The sequence below is a fragment of the Bufo gargarizans genome, chromosome 3 (assembly GCF_014858855.1).
Source record: "Bufo gargarizans isolate SCDJY-AF-19 chromosome 3, ASM1485885v1, whole genome shotgun sequence".
Lineage (NCBI taxonomy): Eukaryota > Metazoa > Chordata > Amphibia > Anura > Bufonidae > Bufo > Bufo gargarizans.
In genome coordinates this window covers 592928942-592952166 of record NC_058082.1, presented here as the reverse complement: position 1 = coordinate 592952166, position 23225 = coordinate 592928942, and the positions used below count along the sequence as shown (strand labels likewise).

General features: G+C 44.1%; 1 protein-coding gene across 1 annotated transcript in view; it reads right to left on the bottom strand.

The window, feature by feature from the left end:
- The window catches only part of SCAF4 (SR-related CTD associated factor 4), a 120083-nt gene that overhangs the window by 33058 nt on the left and 63800 nt on the right, over positions 1-23225 (bottom strand). The window contains 5 exon segments of the mRNA XM_044284401.1: positions 4552-4722; positions 8806-8892; positions 15706-16024; positions 16896-17041; positions 17123-17279. Coding sequence (XP_044140336.1) covers positions 4552-4722; positions 8806-8892; positions 15706-16024; positions 16896-17041; positions 17123-17279 — 880 coding nt within the window.

The window sequence follows — 23225 nt, the reverse complement described above, 5'->3', positions numbered from 1 at the left end:
AATTGTCTCATTAAAAGATTGTAAAAATCTGTACTTTTTTGTGTATGTGAAAAATAAAAGTTGCAAAATCATAGAATTGGATGACAGGACTGATAATGGCTCATCTTTTTTGAAGTAGTCTGAGCTTCAATGAGCTCTACAATCATGACCAGCAACAGAAAATGGTTATTGAAAGCTTAAAGGTTATTTCCATCTGGGACATTGATGGCATATCGCTAAAATTAGGAAACGGGTCCCAGACGTGGGACCTGCACTTATCTCCAGAAAGGGCCCCTGGAGTGAAAAGAGAGCAGCCACCGTCCATTCACGGCTATGGGTGTTCTGAAAATAGCCGAGTACAGAATGGAGAGGTGGCTCTGTGGGCCTTCTGAAGACTGCTGAGTGCGCTCACTCTGCAATTTTCAGAGCTTCCATGGTGATGAATAGAGAACATGCCACGCATGAACTTTGTGCTCTCCTTGACTTTGGGGGACCCTTTCTCTAGATGGGGGTGGGTCCCAGAGGTGGGACCTGCACTTATCTGACATTGATGGCATATCCTAGCAATATGCCACCAAAGTCTCACATGGGCCAACCCCTTTAAATGCTCTCCAAATCTGCTATGGATAAAAAGGTTTACCTCCCAATGACTTTGGTGTACAATTTATAAATTAAGTGGAAATCACAGTTTTGTCAACACATGATTTTTCAGAACATACTTGTGCTATAGTGCGTCTCTGTAAAGCTGGAGAGACCTGCCACCTGCATTTATGTGCATCTTCATTAGGTAATAAACTTACAGCATTTCCATCAGTTGTTGGAGAGCGGTATTACCTGGGAATCAGCTGAAAGCAGGCTATCATTTACATAGCCCTGTATGCCGATTATGAAGCGGCGGACTCTGGGCTGCAGGGAATCTTATTTCCTTATGGGCTTAGTGCTCACTCCAGCTAATAAAGTGAGAGATTCTGATTATAAAAGTATATTAAGTACAGTCCTATATGTAATCCAGTAACAGTCACAGGTAAACCTGCATGCTAAAGCTCTGTTAATGCAATGGCTTGCAGAGTGTACGGTGTTCAGGTAGTCCTCGTATTGGGGTATGTAGTGTAGACATTCACATGTAAGCAGTTGCAAGACATAACAGTCTGTCCCCAGCCCTACTATAAATGCACCTTCTATATAAGCTTTGCCATGAACTTCCAATGATGGTGTATAGACTAAGACTAAACATTTACCATCTACTTGATGCATGCAGGCAATCATTAATTAAAAAATAAAGCTAAATCTTCCAGAGTAAAGTTTAAAAGGTGTCTTAATATTAAAACTCAATCCACATTTATGTATGTGTGTAATAAAAATTATATGGAAATAAGAACACAGTTTTAAAGGGAGTCTGCCGCCTAATCTGAGCGTTTTAGACCGCTCAGATCAGGTTATAGACTCCTTTGCCCTCATTCCAATGTTGCTTTTATTTGTTGTCCCTTGCCGAGATCTTCCAAAAAAGACTTAAAACCTATGCTAATGAGGTTCGGCAAATGCCCAGGTGGGGCATTACTGCAGCAAGTGCCCATGACCCTTGGCAATGTGTCCAGAAAACCACACCTCTTTCATCCCCCTGGCCCGCCCTCGTTTTCCATTACCTCCTCCTCTCCCTCAGAAATCTCGCACCTGCGCTGCTCCACACTTGCCCCGCGCAATGCTGTGGCCATTATGGGCGACGGAGCAGGGAGTTGCACTGTGCATGAGCCGATCCGCCACTAATTTGGCTTCACTACAGCCCTCTGCTGCAGCTGGTTACTTACGCCGGCTGGATTTTGAGGTACGGACCGGCGCATGGACAGTGCAACTCCCTATTCCTCTGCCCATAACAGGCACAGCAGTGCGCAGGTGCAGGGCAAGTGTGGAGCGGAACAGGCACGAGATTTGTGAGAGAGAGGAGGTAATAGGAAACGAGAGAGGGCCAGAGGGGTGAAAGATGTGGTTTTCTGGACACATCTCCAAGGGGCATGGGTACTTACTGCAGTAACACAGCCCCTGGGCAATTGCCAAACCTTATTAGCATAAGTTATAAAAGTCTTTTTTGGAAGATCTCGGCGAGGGACATAACCAATAAAGGCAACATTGGAATGAGGGCAAAGGAGTCTATAACCTGATCTGAGCGGTCTAAAACGCTCAGATTAGATGACAGACTCCCTTTAAGTACACACTCACCCATAATCTGCCAATTGTGATGTTCACAGAGAAATGTGCCTACCCATTCAGACATCCTTAAAGGGGTATTTCAATTACATTACGTTATGTCCTTCACAGGATAGGGGGCCAGTCTCACATGCACATGGCTGCTCCATTCATTTCTAGTACCAGAGTTGGTGCTCAGCTATGTCCAGAATTACCATAGAAATGAAGGCCTGACCTGTCGCTCCGTTCATTTCAGGGGGCTGCAGTGGCTATGGGGCAACTGTTCTTGTGATCGTGGGGGCCCAGGGGTAGGAACCCCCACCAATCTAATAGTTCTCCCCTATCCTGTGGATAGGGGATAGCTAAATGTAACTGGAATACCCCTTCAAAGGGGTTATGTCAGTAATCAAGCGGAAATAAAAAAATCTCTAAAGGCTATTAACTGTTTCCCCCCCATAAACACAATTTTTTTATATTTTCTTCTGTGTGCTCACATACAAATGCTAATCTGTGCTATTAGCAGAATGCTGGGCAATGTTGTAAAACCCATCTCTGTTTATGTCTACTAAACCCTAAACCCCTTGCATGCACTTTGCCTCCTGGGCCACATCACTACCAGTCTCCTTCCACCTCTGGCAGCCATATAGTCCCCAGTAAGTTTTCCTGCTAATAGGTAATTATTGGATGATGGAGTTTGCAGCAGTAAAATAAATAAAAACATAGTACCTGCTTGCGCACGAGTTAATCCTCAGAGGTTTTCTTCTCAGTTTTGCTGCATATTGCTGTGCTACCGCAAAGCTCTACCCCTTCCCTGACAAGCAGGGTAAACGCAAGTTGTATAGGTTGCTGTTCAGTGGACAAAAAGGATCCCTACGCTGAGAATAGGAATCATGATCCGGCAGTCGGGAGTGTGAAAGAGCATGTGGGTCCACCATCAGCTCAGTAGGTGGACATGGACATTAAATAAACATTTGAAAACCAGGCAGTACCGTACTATGTAAATGTAAAGTACTATGTAAATGTAAAGTACTATGTAAATGTAAAGTACTATGTAAATGTAAAGTACTATGTAAATGTAAAGTACTATGTAAATGTAAAGTACTATGTAAATGTAAAGTACTATGTAAATGAATATGTAAATGGTAAATATTTAAATTTTTCATGACGTCTGCAATAAATATGTGCAATAAATATGTTCACCCCCTTAAATCGAGGCATATATTTAACACACAAGTTGTTCATCATATAAAATGGTCATGGCTCATATGGGTTAAGTACACTTAGGAGGTTTAGAAAGTTGCTGCTTAATTTTGAACAAAAAAAATAAAAAAATAAAAAATATAATACAAAAAGTAGCTCGTCTCATCTACAGGCTCACAGACTTTGGTATATTTTGACATAAATGACGTAACAGCTAGCACTAAAGCTTCATGTTTAAACACTAAGGAAACAGTGCATGATGCTTTTTGTTGGAAGGTTTTTTGGCGAAATACAGGCAGAATACTGCTCACCAAATGGTTACTGCACTTAATGGAAGGCTAATATAGGATCCCATGAAAAAGTAGCCACCCCCAATATCTCCAAATCAAACTGCTTAATGACAAATCTGTCTTAGCTGCTCATAGCAACCAGAGATCAGCTTTCAGTTCGTACTATGCTCTGAAAAAATGAAAACTGAGCTCTGTTTGGTTGCTATGAACAAGAGATTTACTATTAGGCAGTTTGATTTGGAGATATTGGAGAGGGGCTACTTTTTGGCGGGCCACCCTTTACTTATCGTGTCAAGCACCAAAAATTGCAATGGCTTTCGCTCACAGCAGCTCTATGGCAGACTGCTGCAATATGTCCCCCACAGGAGGAACTGTGCTTCCCAGGTCTATGTATCCGTTTCTCTCTGGAAGTGGATAACCTTTTGGAGGAGTGGTGCATTCTTAAGCCAATCCAAAAAGACCCCAATCCCAGTGTTCAGCATAGACAAATTTATGAAGTGTCTCACGCCCCAACCCCCGAGAAAGTATATCCTTCTGCTAGCAAGTACATATCAATTCAGCAAAACAAATCTTCCTAAGACAGAACTTGAACATAATGAACCTTACTAAATATGAAACGGTTACACCATCTAACATCTAATACACATTCTGCTCACACAGTATTTGCTCAGTACCACTACGTTTATCAAAAGTATGTCACTATGGAGCTCACGTCAGCTCCAAATGTAAATGGAAAAATCCTTAAACACACTATATGAAGAGAAGAACTGCATGAACATACAATCTACATGCTGAGGGGAGGTGGCTATCAACCTGATACAAATCATTCTTATGTAAAGCACTTCTAAAACAAATGACCACTTATAACAGCAATAGACAAAGCATTTTAAGAAAGACTTACCATGATGTGGGTTCATTGGCCCAGGAACATTATTTGGCCCTCCTTGTGGAGGTGGCCCAAATCCTTTTCCATCATCATCAGAGTCAATATTTTCTCTTCCAGAACCAAGAGACAAAGTATTTCCTTGTGACACATCGGGGTCATTTGATGAAGCACAAGCACCTGCTGCAGCTAAGAAACCAAATGTTATCCACAAAGCTCCAAGTATAAATGTAACCCTCAAAAGGAGAGCAACTGTATAAAATCACCAACTAATTCAGTTTAAGCCCGTACCAAGTCACTTATTCTAGCTTCGCCGAGGGGTTTGTACCAAAAAACAGACAAGAATAGGACATGATCTATAATTTGCAAAACAGCCGCACGGATGCAGACAGAACATGGATGACATCCGCGTGGCATCTGCAAAAAATACATATCGGACATGGATCGAAAATATGGTGTGCATAATGCCTAAAGCCGTTTCTAGATGTGTCTGGACACTCACTGCGAACATATGCATTCTTAACTTAGTGTGCAAAGGCATGGGGTCAGGTGGAATCTCTCTTGGCCAAACAACTAAGGGTACTTTCACACTTGCGTTTTTCTATTCCGGCATAGAGTTCCGTCACAGGGGCTCTATACCGGAAAAGAACTGATCAGTTTTATCCCCATGCATTCTGAATGGAGAGTAATCCGTTCAGTTTGCATCAGGATGTCTTCAGTTCAGTCGTTTTGACTGATCAGGCAAAAGAGAAAACCGCAGCATGCTACGGTTTTCTCTCCTGCGAAAAAAACTGAAGACTTGCCTGAACGCCGGATCCGGCATTTTTTCCCATAGGAATGTATTAGCGCCGCATCCAGCATTCAGAATACCGGATCCGTCGTTCCGGCATGCGCAGATCGGTAAAAATGAGAAAAATTTACAAGAAGGATCCGTCGGTCCGCATGACAAGCGGAGAGACGGATCCATCCTTGAAATGCATTTGTGAGACGGATCCGCATCCGGATCCGTCTCACAAATGCTTTCAGTCAGCGGCAGATCGGCGGATCCGGCGGGCAGTTCCGACGACGGAACTACCCGCCGGATCACACTGCCGCAAGTGTGAAAGTAGCCTAAGGTTTAAAGATCACCCACGCCCAGAATACAGGGTAACTAAATATTTGTTGGAAAAGGAAAATAACTGGCAAAAGAGCTGCTCAGAACACTCCCCTTTTGGCTTTCATCAGCTCTGCTTTTCAAATGTGTGGCGTACAGATACCATATACTTTCAGAGTAGTCAAGAGTGCTCTGAGCAGTGCTTCTGCTGCTTTGTTTTCTCAAAAAAAGATTTAGTCACCCTTTAAGGCTGAGTTCACACGAGCGTGACAGATTTGGTCCGGATGCGTTCAGTTAAACTCGCACCATTTTGCAAGCAAGTTCAGTCAGTTTTGGCTGCAATTGCGTTTAGTTGTTCAGTTTTTTCCGCGCGGGTGCAATGCGTTTTGATGCTTTTTTCACGCGCGTGATAAAAAACTGAAGGTTTACAAACAACATCTCCTAGCAACCATCAGTGAAAAACGCATTGCATCCGCACTTGCTTGCAGATGCAATGCGTTATTAACGCAGCCCCATTCACTTCTATGGAGCCAGGGCTGCGTGAAAAACGCAGAATATAGAACATGCTGCGATTTTAAAGCATTGCAGAAGTGATGCATGAAAAAAAACGCTCATGTGCACAGCCCCATTGAAATGAATGGGTCAGGATTCAGTGCAGGTGCAATGCGTTCACCTACTGCATTGCACCCGCGCGGAAATCTCGCCCGTGTGAACTCAGCCTAAAGGGAACCTGTCACCAGGATTTTGTGTATAGAGCTGAGGACATGGGTTGCTAGATGGCAGCTAGCACATCCGCAATATTCAGTCCCCATAGCTCTGTGTGCTTTTATTGTGTAAAAAAAAAACCTATTTGATACATATGCAAATAAACCTGAGATGAGTCAGGGACAGGACTCCTCTCAGGATCATTTGCATATGTATCAAATCGTTTTTTTTACACAATAAAAGCACACAGAGCTATGGGGACTGGGTATTGTGGATGTGCTAGCGGCAATCTAGCAACCCATGTCCTCAGCTCTATACACAAAATCCTGGTGACAGGTTCCCTTTAAGATGTAAAGGCTGACCATATTCAGATTAATGTTGGTGGAGCCTTCTGACAAATAAAATCTGCCGTCGGTGTAATGTATATTGGAGCCTCCTGACATGTATCCGAAGAAAGGAGGATTTCACATGTTGGATTTCAACAAGCCCCTTGATCTGCAGCTTGTCAACGCTTTGGACTAAAGAATCATGCTTTCCATGCTAGAGTCTGTATTCATTTTATACAGCAGATCAGTGCCTGAATGCTATCAAATTTATCAGAATTGCACCTATAACTGTTCATCTGCCATTCTTATCAAATACAAATAAGAAACATGACTTACAGTACAGACCAAAAGTTTGGACACACCTTCTCATTCAAAGAGTTTTCTTTATTTTCATGACTATGAAAATCATAGATTCACACTGAAGGCATCAAAACTATGAATTAACACATGTGGAATTATATACATAACAAAAAAGTGTGAAACAACTGAAAATATGTCATATTCTAGGTTCTTCAAAGTAGCCACCTTTTGCTTTGATTACTGCTTTGCACACTCTTGATAAGCTTCAAGAGGTAGTCACCTAAAATGGTCTTCCAAAAGTCTTGAAGGAGTTCCCAGAGATGCTTAGCACTTGTTGGCCCTTTTGCCTTCACTCTGCGGTCCAGCTCACCCCAAACCATCTCGATTGGGTTCAGGTCCGGTGACTGGAGGCCAGGTCATCTGGCGCAGCACCCCATCACTCTCCTTCATGGTCAAATAGCCCTTACACAGCCTGGAGGTCTGTTTGGGGTCATTGTCCTGTTGAAAAATAAATGATGGTCCAACTAAACGCAAACCGGATGGAATAGCATGCCGCTGCAAGATGCTGTGGTAGCCATGCTGGTTCAGTATGCCTTCAATTTTGAATAAATCCCCAACAGTGTCACCAGCAAAGCACCCCCACACCATCACACCTCCTCCTCCATGCTTCACGGTGGGAACCAGGCATGTAGAGTCCATCCGTTCACCTTTTCTGCGTCGCACAAAGACAAGGTGGTTGGAACCAAAGATCTCAAATTTGGACTCAACAGACCAAAGCACAGATTTCCACTGGTCTAATGTCCATTCCTTGTGTTCTTTAGCCCAAACAAGTCTCTTCTGCTTGTTGCCTGTCCTTAGCAGTGGTTTCCTAGCAGATATTCTCCCATGAAGGCCTGATTCACACAGTCTCCTCTGAACAGTTGTTCTAGAGATGTGTCTGCTGCTAGAACTCTGTGTGGCTCTGTGTATCCACCTGACTTCACAACGCAACTGATGGTCCCAACCCCATTTATAAGGCAAGAAATCCCACTTATTAAACCTGACAGGGCACACCTGTGAAGTGAAAACCATTTCAGGTGACTACCTCTTGAAGCTCATCAAGAGAATGCCAAGAGTGTGCAAAGCAGTAATCAAAGCAAAAGATGGCTACTTTGAAGACCCTAGAATATGACATTTTCAGTTGTTTCACACTTTGTTACATATATAATTCCACACGTGTTAATTCATAGTTTTGATGCCTTCAGTGTGAATCTACAATTTTAATAGTCATGAAAATTAAGAAAACTCTTTGAATGAGAAGGTGTGTCCAAACTTTTGGTCTGTACTGTATGTGACTGGTTTAAAGAGGACCTTTCATGGGTCCAGACATTATGAAATAGGTAGGGCATTAATTCATGGATGTAAAATATTGCTTACTAGTGTGTCTGGGCGCCGCTTAGCTGGGGCCCCCATTCACTTCACCTGCCTGTTATACTAATGAATATAATTGGTACAGGAAGGAGACTGCCCCGTTTCTCGATAGGAGTCTTTCTCCCTGGATGTAGCTCAGTCCAATCACAGAAGAGAGTCACAGCCAGGGAGACATTCACTCATCTCTATTCATAAGGTCTGGGTCCTCTTTAAACGCTGTCTGCCACAATCACTAGAACGCAGGAGGCTCCTATAAACAGTTTGCACTGGCAGCAGGTGCTGCTCTGGTCTCCTCTATAAAGCAATTTATAAAATACATTTCTAAACCCTTCTTTCTAGGGGGACACTTATGGTTAATTTATAATCAAATCACCCAACAAATTCTATGAACATTAGAAAAAATATAAACCCCGATGTTCCAAAAAGGAAGTCACTTACAAGTTGGTATGCCTAATCCAGACATGGGTGGAGGAAGAGATACAGGAGGAGTCATGGGAGGGGGCATCCCCGGAGGAGGTAAAAACCCTAAAGGGCAGAATACAACATTAGAAAAATGGCTTAAGAGATAAAAATGGTTGTTCATATAACAATCCTTGTCTGCGATTTTATTTTCCTACATACAAAATACAACAGCACTACACAATATATAATACATCTCTAAAACATACCCAATCCCACCTCTGATCAGCAGTGCTAGCACCGTTTCCTCTTCATTACACTGCCCATTGTCTCGAAAGTGCCGAGTAATTCCTTGCTCCATTCACTTGAAGCACTTGTAATTACACTACACCGCCACTGCAAGGGAGAGCCGCCTCCTCCTTAGGCCTCCTGCACACGACCGTTTCTCTCCCCCCCCCCCCATTTACTGCCCGTTTTTTGCGTTCCGTATACGGAACCATTCATTTCAATGGTTACGCAAAAAAAAAAAAGGAATGTATTGCATACGTATGCTTTCCGTTTCAAGATAGAAGATGTCCTATTATTGCCCGCAAATCACATTCCGTGGCTCTATTCAAGTCAATGGGTCCGCAAAAAAACTGAACACATACGGAAATGCATCCGTATGTCTTCCGTTTCCGTTCCGTTTTTTGCTGAACCATCTATTGAAAATGTTATGCCCAGCCCAATTTTATCTATGTAATTACTGTATACGCTATACGGAAAAACTAGGGGTGCACCGAAATGAAAATTCTGGTCCGAAACCGAAAATTCAGGATACCCCTTGACCGAAACTGCCTTTTTGCCCAAATACTTTTAAAATACTTTTTTTTATGATTTTATTAATAATTCTTTTTCATGAATTTAATAAATCATATTACCCACCCACCCCATAACAGTGCCATCCACCCCATAACAGTGCCATCCACAGACCCCCCCACCTCATAACAGTGCCATCCACAGACCCCCCCCACCTCATAACAATGCCATCCACAGACCCCCACCCACCCCATAACAGTGCCATCCTCAGAACCCCACCCACCCCATAACAGTGCCATCCTCAGACACCACCACCCCCCCCCCCCCCCCCCCCCCCGCTGCCGCTCGGGTGCACGGCCGGCCAGCATTAAGATAACAGCCCTGTGAGTAGGATGTGGCTATATTGAATGTTCTACTGCAGAGGGGGCCTCATGAATAGAATCCTTATTAATTGCACACATTTTATAACTACTGGAGCTGGAGCACAGTGAACGCACCGGCCCCCAGCTCCTCCTCCCAGTCCCTCCCCGCTATTTTCGGTCGATATGTACAAATATCGGCAGAAATGGATTAGGTGCATTTTCGGCCGATATTTTCGGTCGCCGAAATTTCGGTGCACCCCTAGGAAAAACGGAACAGAAACAAAAACCGGATCAGTGAAAAACGGACCGCAAAACACTGAAAAAGCCATACAGTCGTGTGCAGGAGACCTTAAACAGCTGACTAGTAGGGGTGGTGGGTGTCAGACCTCAAACAGATAGACGACCTATACCCCAGCACAACTTCTTTAAGGCTCCATTCACACGTCCGCAATTCCGGGTCCACAATCCCCTTCCCGAAATGTCCTATTCTTGTCCACAATTGCGCCGGCGATGTGTGGTCCGCAAAATGCGGAACGCACATTGCCGGTGTCCGTGTTTTACGGATCCGCAAAACACACAGGTGTGTGAATGGACCCTAAAGGGAATGTGTCAGCAAAAAAAATATTTATTGTTAACATTATGTTAAACATTTTAAATAATTTTTTGTGATTAATTTTTCATTTTCTATGTCCATATCAATTAAAAATAATCTTGCCGTTTCTGGACGCTAAACCTAATAGGTGCCACTCCTTGGTCTGTACAGAAAAGTTCAGTTCACTGCAGTTATGTGCTTATCATACAGTCAGGATTAGAATGACAGGTATCACCTTTGTATAGATAGCACAGGTTCCACCATTCACAGTAGGTGACTGCAGCTAATCTACTCCCTCCTGTCCTCTGCACAGGTCACAGAGCAGGTCTAGAAAACTCTCCTATAGAAGTCAATTAGGCCCCCTCCTGTCTACAGTGTCTGTGGCCCATGGTGGCTGCTGTAAAGCATCTCTATAAAATGCTGTGAACAGAACAGGCAAGATGGCATAGCCAAATTCAGTAAATAGAATTAAAAAAAAAAATCTGCAATCAGAGAACAGATTAGAAAAAAAAAAGGAAATATTTCATAATCTGGTTTTAACTGGCAAACTTTTTTCTGAAAAAGCACATTTTGTTTTTTTCTCTGTTACAACCATATCCAAACCAATACCCAAAAGACATGTAGTAGGGTTTCCCGGTATATACACTTTGTTCATCTCCCTTATATAATCTTGCACCAACATCTGAGGCCAATCCCAATTCACATGACACAGACCTCAATACACTGCCTACTGTTCAGGCATATTTTGCTGAAAGGATGCAGTGTATTTAAAATGGTAGTCTCACTTCAGCAAATAGCAATTATGTAGAGAAAGTTAATACCAGGCACTTACTAAATGTATTATTACCCATACTGCTTCCTTTGCTGGCTGGATTCATTTTTTCCATCACATTATATACTGCTTGTGACCACCCAACAATCCAGCAGGGGTGGTCGTGCATGCATACTCTAGGAAAAAGCACCAGCCTCTGTGGTGGCTGGGACTGCGGGAGGGTGTATAGGACAGAGCTGCTTTTTTTTTTTTTTTTTTTAAATAGTGTGATGGAAAAAATTAATCTAACCAGCAAAGGAGGCAATATGGACAATCACAATACATTAGTGTCTTGTATTAACTTTTTCTACATGATAGATGCCATTTGCTGAAGTGACAAACCCCCTTTAATGGTGGCAAGAGACTGGAGCTGTCGCTAGTCCCAACATTTTACAATATATTGTATAGAATTATGCTCTGCATGTAACTTTCAATGTCATTCTTCTGACTTAATTTTCCGTGATTAAGGCCTTATGCAAATGACAGTTCTGTTTTTTGCGGAAGGCAAATTGCGAATCGCAAAACACTGAACCCGTCGCAACAGATGCAGACAGCCCACTCGGGGGAAAGACCACACAGCATGACTGCTGCACATGGCTGAATTCCCACCACCAATGGTGGCCAATGACAACACAATGATGTGCAGAGCACTGGCCACTGCCGGTGGTAGTTTCAGCTCGGTGTGGCAGTTAGACTGTAGTATGGGGCTGGTGCAGTTTTCAAACCGATTAAGTGTCACATGATTTTGCTGGGAAAACAGAACCTTCACCTGCAAAACGGCATGAATAATTGTAATGGCTATACAATTTTGCAGGTAAAATGGCCGTCTCCAAGCTAAATCAGGAGGCTTTTCACCAATCAATCTGAAAACCAAAGCAGCCAAACTCAATTGTCTTATAGCCACAATTCAAAAAGTCAACAAAAAAGTTTAGTAACTAAATCCAACAAGCACCTTAGCGGCAGAAGCCCATAGTACATATCTATCACCTATGCAATATTCCCTTCTGACAGCACAATACAATATTGCGAACAAAGAAAAAGTAAATAGAAGGCGCGAATGTGTGCACAGAGAGGAATGTGACGCAGGAAAACATAGCCAGGTCACAAGCGCCTGCGACAATCAAAATATATATTTTTTTTTTTTACATAATTGGGATTTAAACAGTCACAGTGCAGGTCAATTTCCACAGCACTCCGTAGATGAGATTTGCTTAAAGAGGTTGCGCCAAGTTTTTAAGTTATACCCCATCCACAAGATAGGGGATAACTAGCTGATCACTGGGGGCCTGACTGCTGGGACCCCCACCAATTACTTGAATGGTGTTCCTTTCCCCTATTCTGGTGGAGTAATAGTTTGTACATGCGCACTGCCGCTCCACTCATTCTCTCTGGGAGATGCGGAGACAGCAAAGTACACCAGTGGCGTTCTCTGGAGCCCCCAGAGAGAATGAATAGAGCAGCAGTGCACATGCATGATCTACCACTCCATCACAATCAGCTAGTTATCACCTATGCCACACATAGGGGATAATTCAAATTTGGCACAACCCCTATAATAAAATTAAGCTACTAAAAATCCCTAAATATTACTTTATTATGAACAGATTCCCAAATAACATATGTTCTTTTCTGGGGGGCAAGCATCAGGGGCAATAAAGTCCTTACACCACAGCTGGACAGGTTACTTCAAAGCAGTCAGCTCAAGAGCTGCTTCAGTTCTTCTCTCTACTCTTGCTGTCATGAACTACGATATTACATACAGCCGATATCATGTGTGCATTGACAAAGCAACATGAAAGTACAGAGAGGACATGTGGAGGATGTGGCTGATAAGTAGCTTGTATACCCTCTGCTACATTACCACATCCACACAGCAGTCTGTCTTGTCCATCCTTTCTGTATTTTCACTTCTCTCCATTACTACAGATGTTATTTTATCAGCTGTATGTAAAATTGTAATCCACAACAGAAAGTAGTGAGGAGAGGCGGCTCTTTAGCTCACTGCTTTGAGGTAACCTGTCCAGCTGTTTTATTAGGACGGGTTTTGGGTGTGCTAATAGAGCAGCGGCCATTTTATTTCCCCTGACACTTGTCCACTGGAGAAAACCAACCATGATAAATAACATTTATTTGAGAATATGCTTACAATAAAGTAGTAATATATTAATTCCCAGAGAACCGCTTTATGTACACCAAAACCCAGCAAGTATGCAAAATAATTCCCGTATCAAACCAATCCCGCTTTATAGCCCATATTACTGTAGAAGCTGCGGTTGCTATTAGGTACATGGATGTCTTTTGGCACACAGCCTGAGACACTGCTCTGACCACATTTCCCCTCAGATCACTGTACAGGAGGATCATCAATATCATGAAACCAGACAACCCCTTTAATAATACTGCTAAACACAAACAATTTGGCTTAAAGTGGTTGCATAAGTTCAGTAGAGCATCCAGTAATGTTGCTTGAGTAGGCTAAAAACCACTGTCATGTATGCTCATGTACATAGAAGGCCATTCAAAAGCCAGGTCTCAGCCACATACCACGTATGCTCTGACAGATGGCTTCAGTTTTTTTGAGCTTAGGCTAAATGCACACGATCAGAATTGCGTGCGGATTTTCAGCGCAGATTTGCGTGTGGAAAATCCGCACCATAGGTCATGTACATTGTATTCTATGAGAATTTGAAATTCTCAATGCACACCATGCAGATTTCTTCCGCACGGATTTTGACCTGCGGTGCGGTTTTCAAAATCCGCAGCATGTCAATTTATCTTATTTTTTCCAGACCGGATTTTCTTCATACACTTAGTAAAATCTGCATGCGGAAAATCCGCACCATTTGATGTGGATTGACCGCACAGATTTGCCTGCGAACACCTGTGGATTTCAGTGCGGATTCTCCGCACATGAATCCTGAACGTGTGCATGTAACCCTTTATTCTTCACAAATCAGTTAAGGACATATACAAAGCATTCACTTGTCAGATGTCTATTCCGTACATTTGATATTAATCTGAAGGCCATGTATGCCTTTGTATAACTTTCATTAAATTGCATAAATATTGGGCAAAAACAAAATCTAACTGGTGTTCAAATGTTTGCTTTGCTTGGCGTTTGCAGCCAGCATGTATATACAATTTCTACATAGCAGTTGCAGAATGACTAATTTATCACAGACTAGACTAGCAGTCTGATGGTTTGGTCTCTAGCTGCTCGCGCTCCTCTACCGAGTGATCTTCTAATCTTATTTATGAAAAAAAATATAAAAAGCTGAGTTTTCAACTGGCATAAATCACGTTAAAATATCAAAAAGAGGGTATGCTGTTAATTCTGTGTACCACCTTCAGCCACCTGGTATCCTGGAAGCCAACATACCCGACAGCCCAGTTCCTGGCTATGTTCCTTTCCCTGCACTTCCCCTTCTCAGTAATAGAACGGATTTGCTCATCTGTGTGCAGGATGTATTCTTGGATGTGTCATAGCCAAACCATGGCTTTAAAAAGGGTTTTTTTTTATTTTTTATATTTATGACCTATCCTCAGGATACGTCATCAATATCAGAACGGTGAGGTGCTGACTCGTACGAGCACAGCCTTATCTTCACTGTTTACATGCTCGCAGGTATAATTACAGCTCTGCTGTAATTTTCATTTAATTTCGAGTAGGAAAGAGCTGACCCACTGAAGTGAATGGTTACAATGGAGATGTAATTACACCTGCTCGCCACTGCAATGTCAATGGCAAGCAAGTAAACAGTGAAGAGAAGGCAGTGCAGCTAATCGTCTGGGGTGCTGAAGTCGGCTCACTGCTGGTATGCATGTGGAGTGGGGTTATCACTTGCTCCTCAGAACCAGTGTCCGTCAGAATAAGAGGGAAGAGATCCTGTGTAAGCTGTAGAAAGTAAAATTAGTACAGAATAACACTGCTGATACACGAGAGCTAGTGAAGACACCAGCATCCTAGACAGATCTCACTACCAGCATGCATTACTAGAAGGGGAATGTTCACAAGACATAAGTGACATTAGGAGCACAGTAACCACTAACATACGTAAAAATATTTCAGATATCCATACCATATTTCAGTCAAGACACTCTCACTAATCGAGGGTAGTCCCTGCTCACTTATTACTGTTATCACTGAAAACCCTTACTGACATTTTCCCTTCAAGACGACACATAATTTTCCCCTGTAATATCTGACCCTCTCAACAGGGTAGCGCAAAAGTAACCTAAAAGACAAGTAAAACAAATGCAAACATAGAAGTATGTGCAGTAAATAAGCCACATCTTTTGTGTATAGTACCTGCCAAATACTTATAAGGACCTAGAATTAGAGCATTAGTCAGACAAAAGCACATTTCAATCCTTACCTGGTGGCATCTGCATTGGATTAAATCCTGGCCTCATAAATGGTGGTGGGGGGACACCTGGAGCAAACCCAGGGGGAGGTATGTTTATAGGCCCTGGGAATCCTGGGACATGCATTCCTTGAGGCATAGGCATTCCTTGTAATGGTGGCAATGATGGTGGAATAGGTAACCCTTGCAGGGGAGGAACCCCTTGGGGTGGAGGCAAACCTTGTGGAGGTGGTAAACCTTGAATAGAAGTTAAAGTCACACTAGGTTGAAGACCTTGAACTGTAGGTAATGCTGAAAGGGGTGGAACAGATGGCAATGGCTGAAGACCTGGCTGATGATACAAGATTGAAAATAAAGATGCATAAGTACAACAAATAGAAACATTGGTGATTATATTAGTTGTGCAACAAAAAAATATAAACATGCAAGCCATTAACCAATCAGTAAAAATTAAAGTCATTATAGGAAGTTATAATACAGACGTCCCATTTGCTAACCTCCATAGATATTTAGGCCTCTTTCACACCAGCAATATGGAATGTGTCATTCAGCGAAAAACAGATCATTTTGCATGCAAGTTGAATCCGTTTTCTCTGTGACTGAATTGGGCGTGTCGATTTTTCTTTGCAAATTCCATCTATCATCAGTTTTTCATGCAAGTGTAAGGCTACTTTCACACTTGTAGTAGCATGGTCCAGCCGGCTGTTCCGGGCCTGCTGGATCTGTGCTAATGCTAGCCCACTATAATGGGGGCTGGCCGAAGGTCCGGCAGTGCGGCAAACAAGCTGAGAGGCGGCTGGACATAGACCGCAGCATGTCCTAGTAACCACCAGTGAAAACTGCAATGAACTGCACATACATGTGTTGGTCACTTTTGTTTTCACCAACACACTGACTTGAATGGACCAGTCGAACATGAAAATCGGATGACAGAATGTGCTGAGTTTTTTTCCTTAATGGACAAATGGTCAGTGAAAAGCAATACTCATGTGCATATACCCACTGAACTGAATGGCTGAGTGCTCAGCCCAGATTGCTGTCCATTGTAAAAACAGACCACACCTGGATGGAAACATCAACTGTGTGAAAATAAGCCTTAGACTATTTTCCCTACAGTAAACGGGCCTACGCCTGTGTTACATTTACATACAACTGCTGCAATCAGATTCTTTCTAAAGCACAACTTTCTTTGAAACACTTACCACTGCTGGCATTGGTTGCCGAATCGGTACAGACAGCATAGGGACAGGTGGAGGTACAGATGGGATATTTTCAGCCTGTGCACTGTCAGTTGCCCCATTTTGAGATGCCTCTTTACTCTCTGCCTTTTTAATAATGGGTTTCCAGTCTTAAGACCAAAAAATAAATAAAAATTAGCTAAAAATTAGAAATACAATCACATACATTTAGCGACAAATATGACAATTACCTGGACAAAGAGTATCATTGTCTAACATTCCTCCTTCACAAAGTGCCTCAAGATCCTCAGGTTTGACTTTACTCCATGGTATGTACGTGACCCCTATTTCAACATCCCAATACTGCTTAAACTCTGCTTTAATTCCTTTGTTCAATGCCCATGCAATCTAAAAACACAAATTCAGCAAACCGTTAAGTTAAAACATGTATGTACTAATGCAACTAACAAATAATCATATCCTTGAAGCAAGAAACACATTTGAAGGCTCATGTACACAGCTGTAATTTCAGTGCGTATCAGATCTGCGTTTTTGGCGTATCTGATGCGGACCCATTCATCTCAACGAGGCAGCAAAAGATGCAGACACTGTATTGTCTGCATCCATATGTCCATTTCACGGCAGCGGAAAAAAAAAAAATAGAACATGTCCTATACTTGTCCGATTTGAGGTCAAGAATAGGACATTTCTGCAGAAATATATATAAAAAAAATTAAAAATAAATAGCAGCATGCACTTGCCCAGGATACACGTTTTGCTGACTGCAAGACACTTATGGCTGTGCGCATGAGCCGTTACTGCAGAACACTAACTACTGCAACACGTTCACAACTCAAAAATATTAAAAGGGGTTCTGCAGTTTGTTTAAACTGATGATCTATCCTCTGATCGTCAGGGGTCCGACACCTGGGACCCCCGACGATCAGCTGTTTTAGAAGGCCGCGGCAGTGACATCACGACTAGCATCACTGGCCTGGGTAGGGCTAAGCTCCATTCAAGTGAACAGCGCTTAGCCGCGCCCAGGCAAGTTAATACTAGTTGTGATGTCACTGGGCCAGCGGTAAACAGTGAGAAGGCCACAGCGCTCCTGGAGCGCTGCTGCCTTCTCAAGCAGCTGATCGGCGGGGGTCCTCTGTGTCGGACCCCCGCCAATCAGATGCCAGATGGTGATGATCTATCCAGAGGATAGATCATCAGTTTAAACAAACTGCAGAATCCCTTTACCTGCCTCCGGACCGCCTAACGCAGGATCGCTTTCCGGAGGCAGCAGCGCTGCGCACAGTCACGCATATACGCGTCATCTCACGAGACGCGAGACGACGCGCTTAGCCGGGCCGGCAAAAGTTCGAGGGGGGTCACGTCACCAGCCTGCCAGCCAATGATCGTTGCTGGCAGGCTGGCGATTTTTAAAATATCAAATCAGAAGCCAGTTAACACATTATATTAGTAAATATGATGTGTTATATGGCTTCCCTGCTCCTCTGCTGGTCCTTTTCCTCGGTTGGTCTCAGCAGAGGAGCAGGCTTCACAGTGAGTAGCACCAAACAGCACACTTAGCCCCAGATAACCCCCCCTGCACCCCAATTAACCCCTTGATCACCCCTTCTTGCCACTGTCAATCACTAGTGAAAGTGAAAAAAGTGATCAGTGTAAACTATCACTTTTTTTTTCACTGGTATTGACTGTTAGGTTTTAGGGATAGTTTAGGCCCCTTGGTGAGGTAACTTTAGCGATCGGTTAGCGCCCAGCCCACCGCACCGCAGTCACTTATTCGCTGATTAGCGTATCGCTAATCAGCATTTGTACTTTTATAGTATCTGTAAGTGATCAATATTAGTGTCACCTTAGTTCGCCCTCCACCCAAAACGCAGTGTTTGCCCGATCAGGCCTGATCGGTCACCCACACGTGCGCCCCGCCGCAGTGACAAAATTATTATTTTTTTTGATCACTGCACATTCGCTTTACAAGCGCTGCGGTGATATTAAAAAAAATCAGTTTTTATATTTTTTTATCAACCGCAGCAGCCTCCGGTACTTCGCTAGCCTCCCATTTGTAAGACAGGCTTGCTTTTTTTTTCTTGGGTAGTCTCAGGGAATACCCCTAAATTTAGTTGCCCAAATGTCAAACAGGGGGTATTCTTCGGATAGTCGGATGAGGAATGGGAACCCTCATCTGATGAATCTAGCGGGTCAGAATATGAACCTGTAGAAAGCAGTGGCAGTCTGACCCAAAGTTCGGACGAGGAGGTTGAGGTCCCTGATACCACCAGGCGTACCCGGCCCAGTGTTGCTAGACTGTAGGTTGCGCAGGATCCGCTTCAAGAGCAGCAGAGTGGGGCTGGCGCTGTCGGATTACGTGGTGAGGCATACACCAGCAGCGCAGCCCATCCTGGACCTAGTAACAGCACTGCCGTACAACCTGGTGAAGTAGCGAGCACCAGAAGGGCAGTTGAAGCTGGTACGGTGGCACATGCATTAGTTACCCCGTCGCAGCCACCGCAAAGACAGGCCCGTAGACCCCCTAGAATCCCTGAGGTGCTGGCAAATGCTGATTGGCAGCCCCCAACTTCAGCCGCACCATTAGTTCCCCCTTTCACCGCTCAGTCTGGAGTTCGGGTTGAGACAGCTCAGATCGGTTCGGCCCTGGGATTTTTTGAGCTGTTCTCGACTGCGGAGCTCTTGGACTTAGTTGTGGCAGAAACAAACCGGTATGCCACACAATTTATATCCGCCAACCCGGGAAGCTTTTATGCCCAGCCTTTCCGGTGGAAACTAGTAGTGATGAGCGAACTTCTGTTTTAAGTTCGGCGTCTAAAGTTCGGCTTCCGGTTAGCGGAGAATCCCGATCTGGATCCGGATATGGATTCCGACTTCCGTTGTGGTCCGTGGTAGCGGAATCAATAATCGGCCATTATTGATTCCGCTACCACGGACCACAACGGAAGTCGGAATCCATATCCGGATCCAGATCGGGATTCTCCGCTAACCGGAAGCCGAACTTTAGACGCCGAACTTTAGACGCAAGTTCGCTCATCTCTAGAAACTAGTCCAAGTTTCCGAATTAAAATAAATTCTGGGCCTTCTCCTCAACATGGGTCTAACCAAAAAGAATGAATTGCGGTCATATTGGTCCACGAACCCAATTCATCACATGCCCATGTTCTCTGCTGCTATGTCCAGGGCACGATTTGAGGCCATCCTGCGTTATCTGCACTTTAGCGACAACACCACCTCTCGTGCCAGAGGCCACCCAGCTTTTGACCGCCTCTACAAAATTCGGCCCCTCATAGACCACTTCAACCAGAAATTTGCAGATTTGTATACCCCAGAGCAAAACATCTGCGCAGACGAGTCCCTTATACATTTTACCGGGCGCCTTGGCTTCAAACAATACATCCCAAGCAAGCGCGTATGGGGTCAAATTGTATAAGCTCTGTGAAAGGGTCACAGGCTATACCCACAAATTTCGGATCTATGAGGGAAAAGATCGGACCCTGGAGCCGGTCAGTTGCCCTGACTACCTGGGGAGCAGTGGGAAGACAGTCTGGGACTTGGTGTCACCCTTATTCGGCAAGGGGTACCATCTTTATGTGGACAATTTCTACACAAGTGTGGCCCTCTTCAGGCACTTGTTTCTAGAACAGATTGGCTGCTGTGGCACCGTGCGAACTAGTCGCGCGGGCTTCCCCCAACGGCCCGTTACCACCAGTCTTGCAAGGGGGGGAGAGGGCTGCCTTGTTTAATGAAGAACTGCTCGCGGTGAAATGGAGAGACAAGCGTGACGTTTACATGCTCTCCTCCATTCACGCAGACACGACAATACAAATTGAGCGAGCAACCAGAGTCATTGAAAAGCCCCTCTCGGTCCACGACTATAATTTGCTCATGGGAGGGGTGGACTTCAATGACCAGATGTTGTCTCCGTATTTAGTTTCCCGCAGAACCAGACGCTGGTATAAGAAAGTGTCTGTATATTTAATTCAATTGGCTCTGTATAATAGTTTTGTTCTCTACAGTAAGGCTGGGAGAACAGGATCCTTCCTCAAATTTCAGGAAGAGATCATAGAGAACCTCCTGTACCCAGGAGGTTCCGTGGCCCCATCCACCAGTGTAGTTAGCCGTCTACACGAGCGACATTTCCCCAGTGTCGTTCCTGGTACCTCAACCCAACCGTCACCCCGAAAAAGATGTTGTGTCTGTAGCAGGAGTGGAATAAGGCGTGACACCCGCTATTTCTGTCCTGACTGCCCTGACCACCCTGCCCTATGCTTTGGAGAGTGTTTCCGGAAGTACCACACACAGGTACACTTAGCATATGGATCACATCTCACCAGGACAGGCACACAGGGCTATTAGGGCCTATTCATACAGAGCTGCTGCAAACCTCTCCTTTCACCTGGGACAAAGTGCATAATGTACTTCGCCACATCTTTGGGCGATTTGCACTTTGCACATTGTCCCATGGGGAAGGAGAGGTTTGTCCTATAAAAAGGTAAAAAAATAAAAAAAAAACTGAAGAAAAAAATAAAAAACTAAGCAAAAAAGTTAACGTTCAGTTTCAAAAGTTAAATAAAGTTTATATGTTCTGTTCTAAAGTTATTATAAAGTTAATAAAATTTATTGCGTTGCGGCCTGGTTTTTTTTTTTTTTTTTTTTTTTTTTTTTTTTACCTTCCAGGTGGACCAACCGATCGACTAGCTGCAGCACTGATGTGCATTGCGCTGCTGTCAGATTACACACAAGTCGGTGTATGCGGCGCTGCAAGACGAGATTTCTCCTCTGCAGTAAAAGATACGTTTGCCGAGGCATATGAGCTGAGGAGGAGGCGGTGTTCATATGCTTTGGCAAACACTTTGAATGTGTGTGTGTGTTAGAGTTGTTGCGATACCAAAATTTTTATTCGATTTCGATACCATGAAAAAGTATTGCGATACTCGATACCACGCGAAAATAAAATAAAAACACAAAAAAGCCTTTTGATTACAGTGCATTGTTTACAGTGTCTCTCAACTTCATAGTGATTTGCTTGTGGCACAATGGCCACATGATTTAAGGTCGGTCAGTGTGGTTCTAATGGCTTACAGGGATTCTGCACTTTTATTTAACTATCCTCTGGATAGATCATCAGCTTCTGATTGGTGGGGGTCGGACACCCGGGACACCCACCGATCAGCTGTTTGAGAAGGCAGCGGCACTCCAGCAGCGCCACGGCCTTATCACTGTTTGACTGTTTACCGCCGGCCCACTGACGTCACCTCACGACTAGTATCAACTAGCGTGGGCGGGGCTAAGCTCCATTCAAGTGAAGAGCTTAGCCCCGCCCACGCTAGTTGTGATGTCACTGGGCCGGCAGTAAACAGTGATAAAGCCGTGGCGCTGCTGGAGCGCCGCTGCCTTCTCAAACAGCTGATCGGCGGGGGTCCTGGGTGTCGGACCCCCGCCGATCAGAAGCTGATGATCTATCCAGAGGATAGATCAGTTCAATGAAAGTGCAGAACCCGTTTAAACCACACCTCATTCACTAGGTGGGGTGGTGGTGGTTGGGGAGGGGGAATGGGCTTCACAAAAATCGACACAGATTGGGGTTGTAAGAGGCTGTGAGGTCAGCTGCTACATGATATACATTGTGGTGCTGGGGCCACGTTACATCATAGGGTAATTGTGATTGTGATGCACAATTGCACAGGTACAACCGTTTCTGGTGACAAACCCCCCCATGTGCCTCATAATAACGAAATAACCCTATCAAGTATATCCATATTCTTGCATAATGGTCAACATGGGGTTAATGTATGAGCTACAACAGTCACTTGCTATTTGGCAGCACAGTCTTATGAATTCAATCTATGTGCCTCATATTAATAATGACCTGTATTCTGCAACTCACATTAACCCTATGTTGCCTATTATGTTAGATGGTACTTTGGGGGTCACTTACTATTAATGTGAGGCACATGGGGTCCATTCCAAAGACTTCAAAAGCATGTGCCCAGCCTGACATTAAAAATAAGTGACCCCCCATCATGTTTAAAACATGGGTAGTGGCAAGATTGGGGTTAATGAGTCTCATTAACCCCAAATCTTGCTGGCTGTCTTTCTTATAGATATGTTTTTTGCCTGCCTTTATTTTGAGGCAGGCTAATCATCACTCCTGCACTGGGTCTGGCTGTGGGCTAGGCTAGGTACCTGCTATGCTGGGCTGGCTGCTTTTCAGTGCTCAGTCTCACTGACTCACTGACTCTGGGGCTCGGGCTGACGCTGGGAGGACTCAAAGGAGTACACATGACAAGCGTGAGTGACTCAGTTAGGAGTCAGGACGGAGGAGGAGGCTGC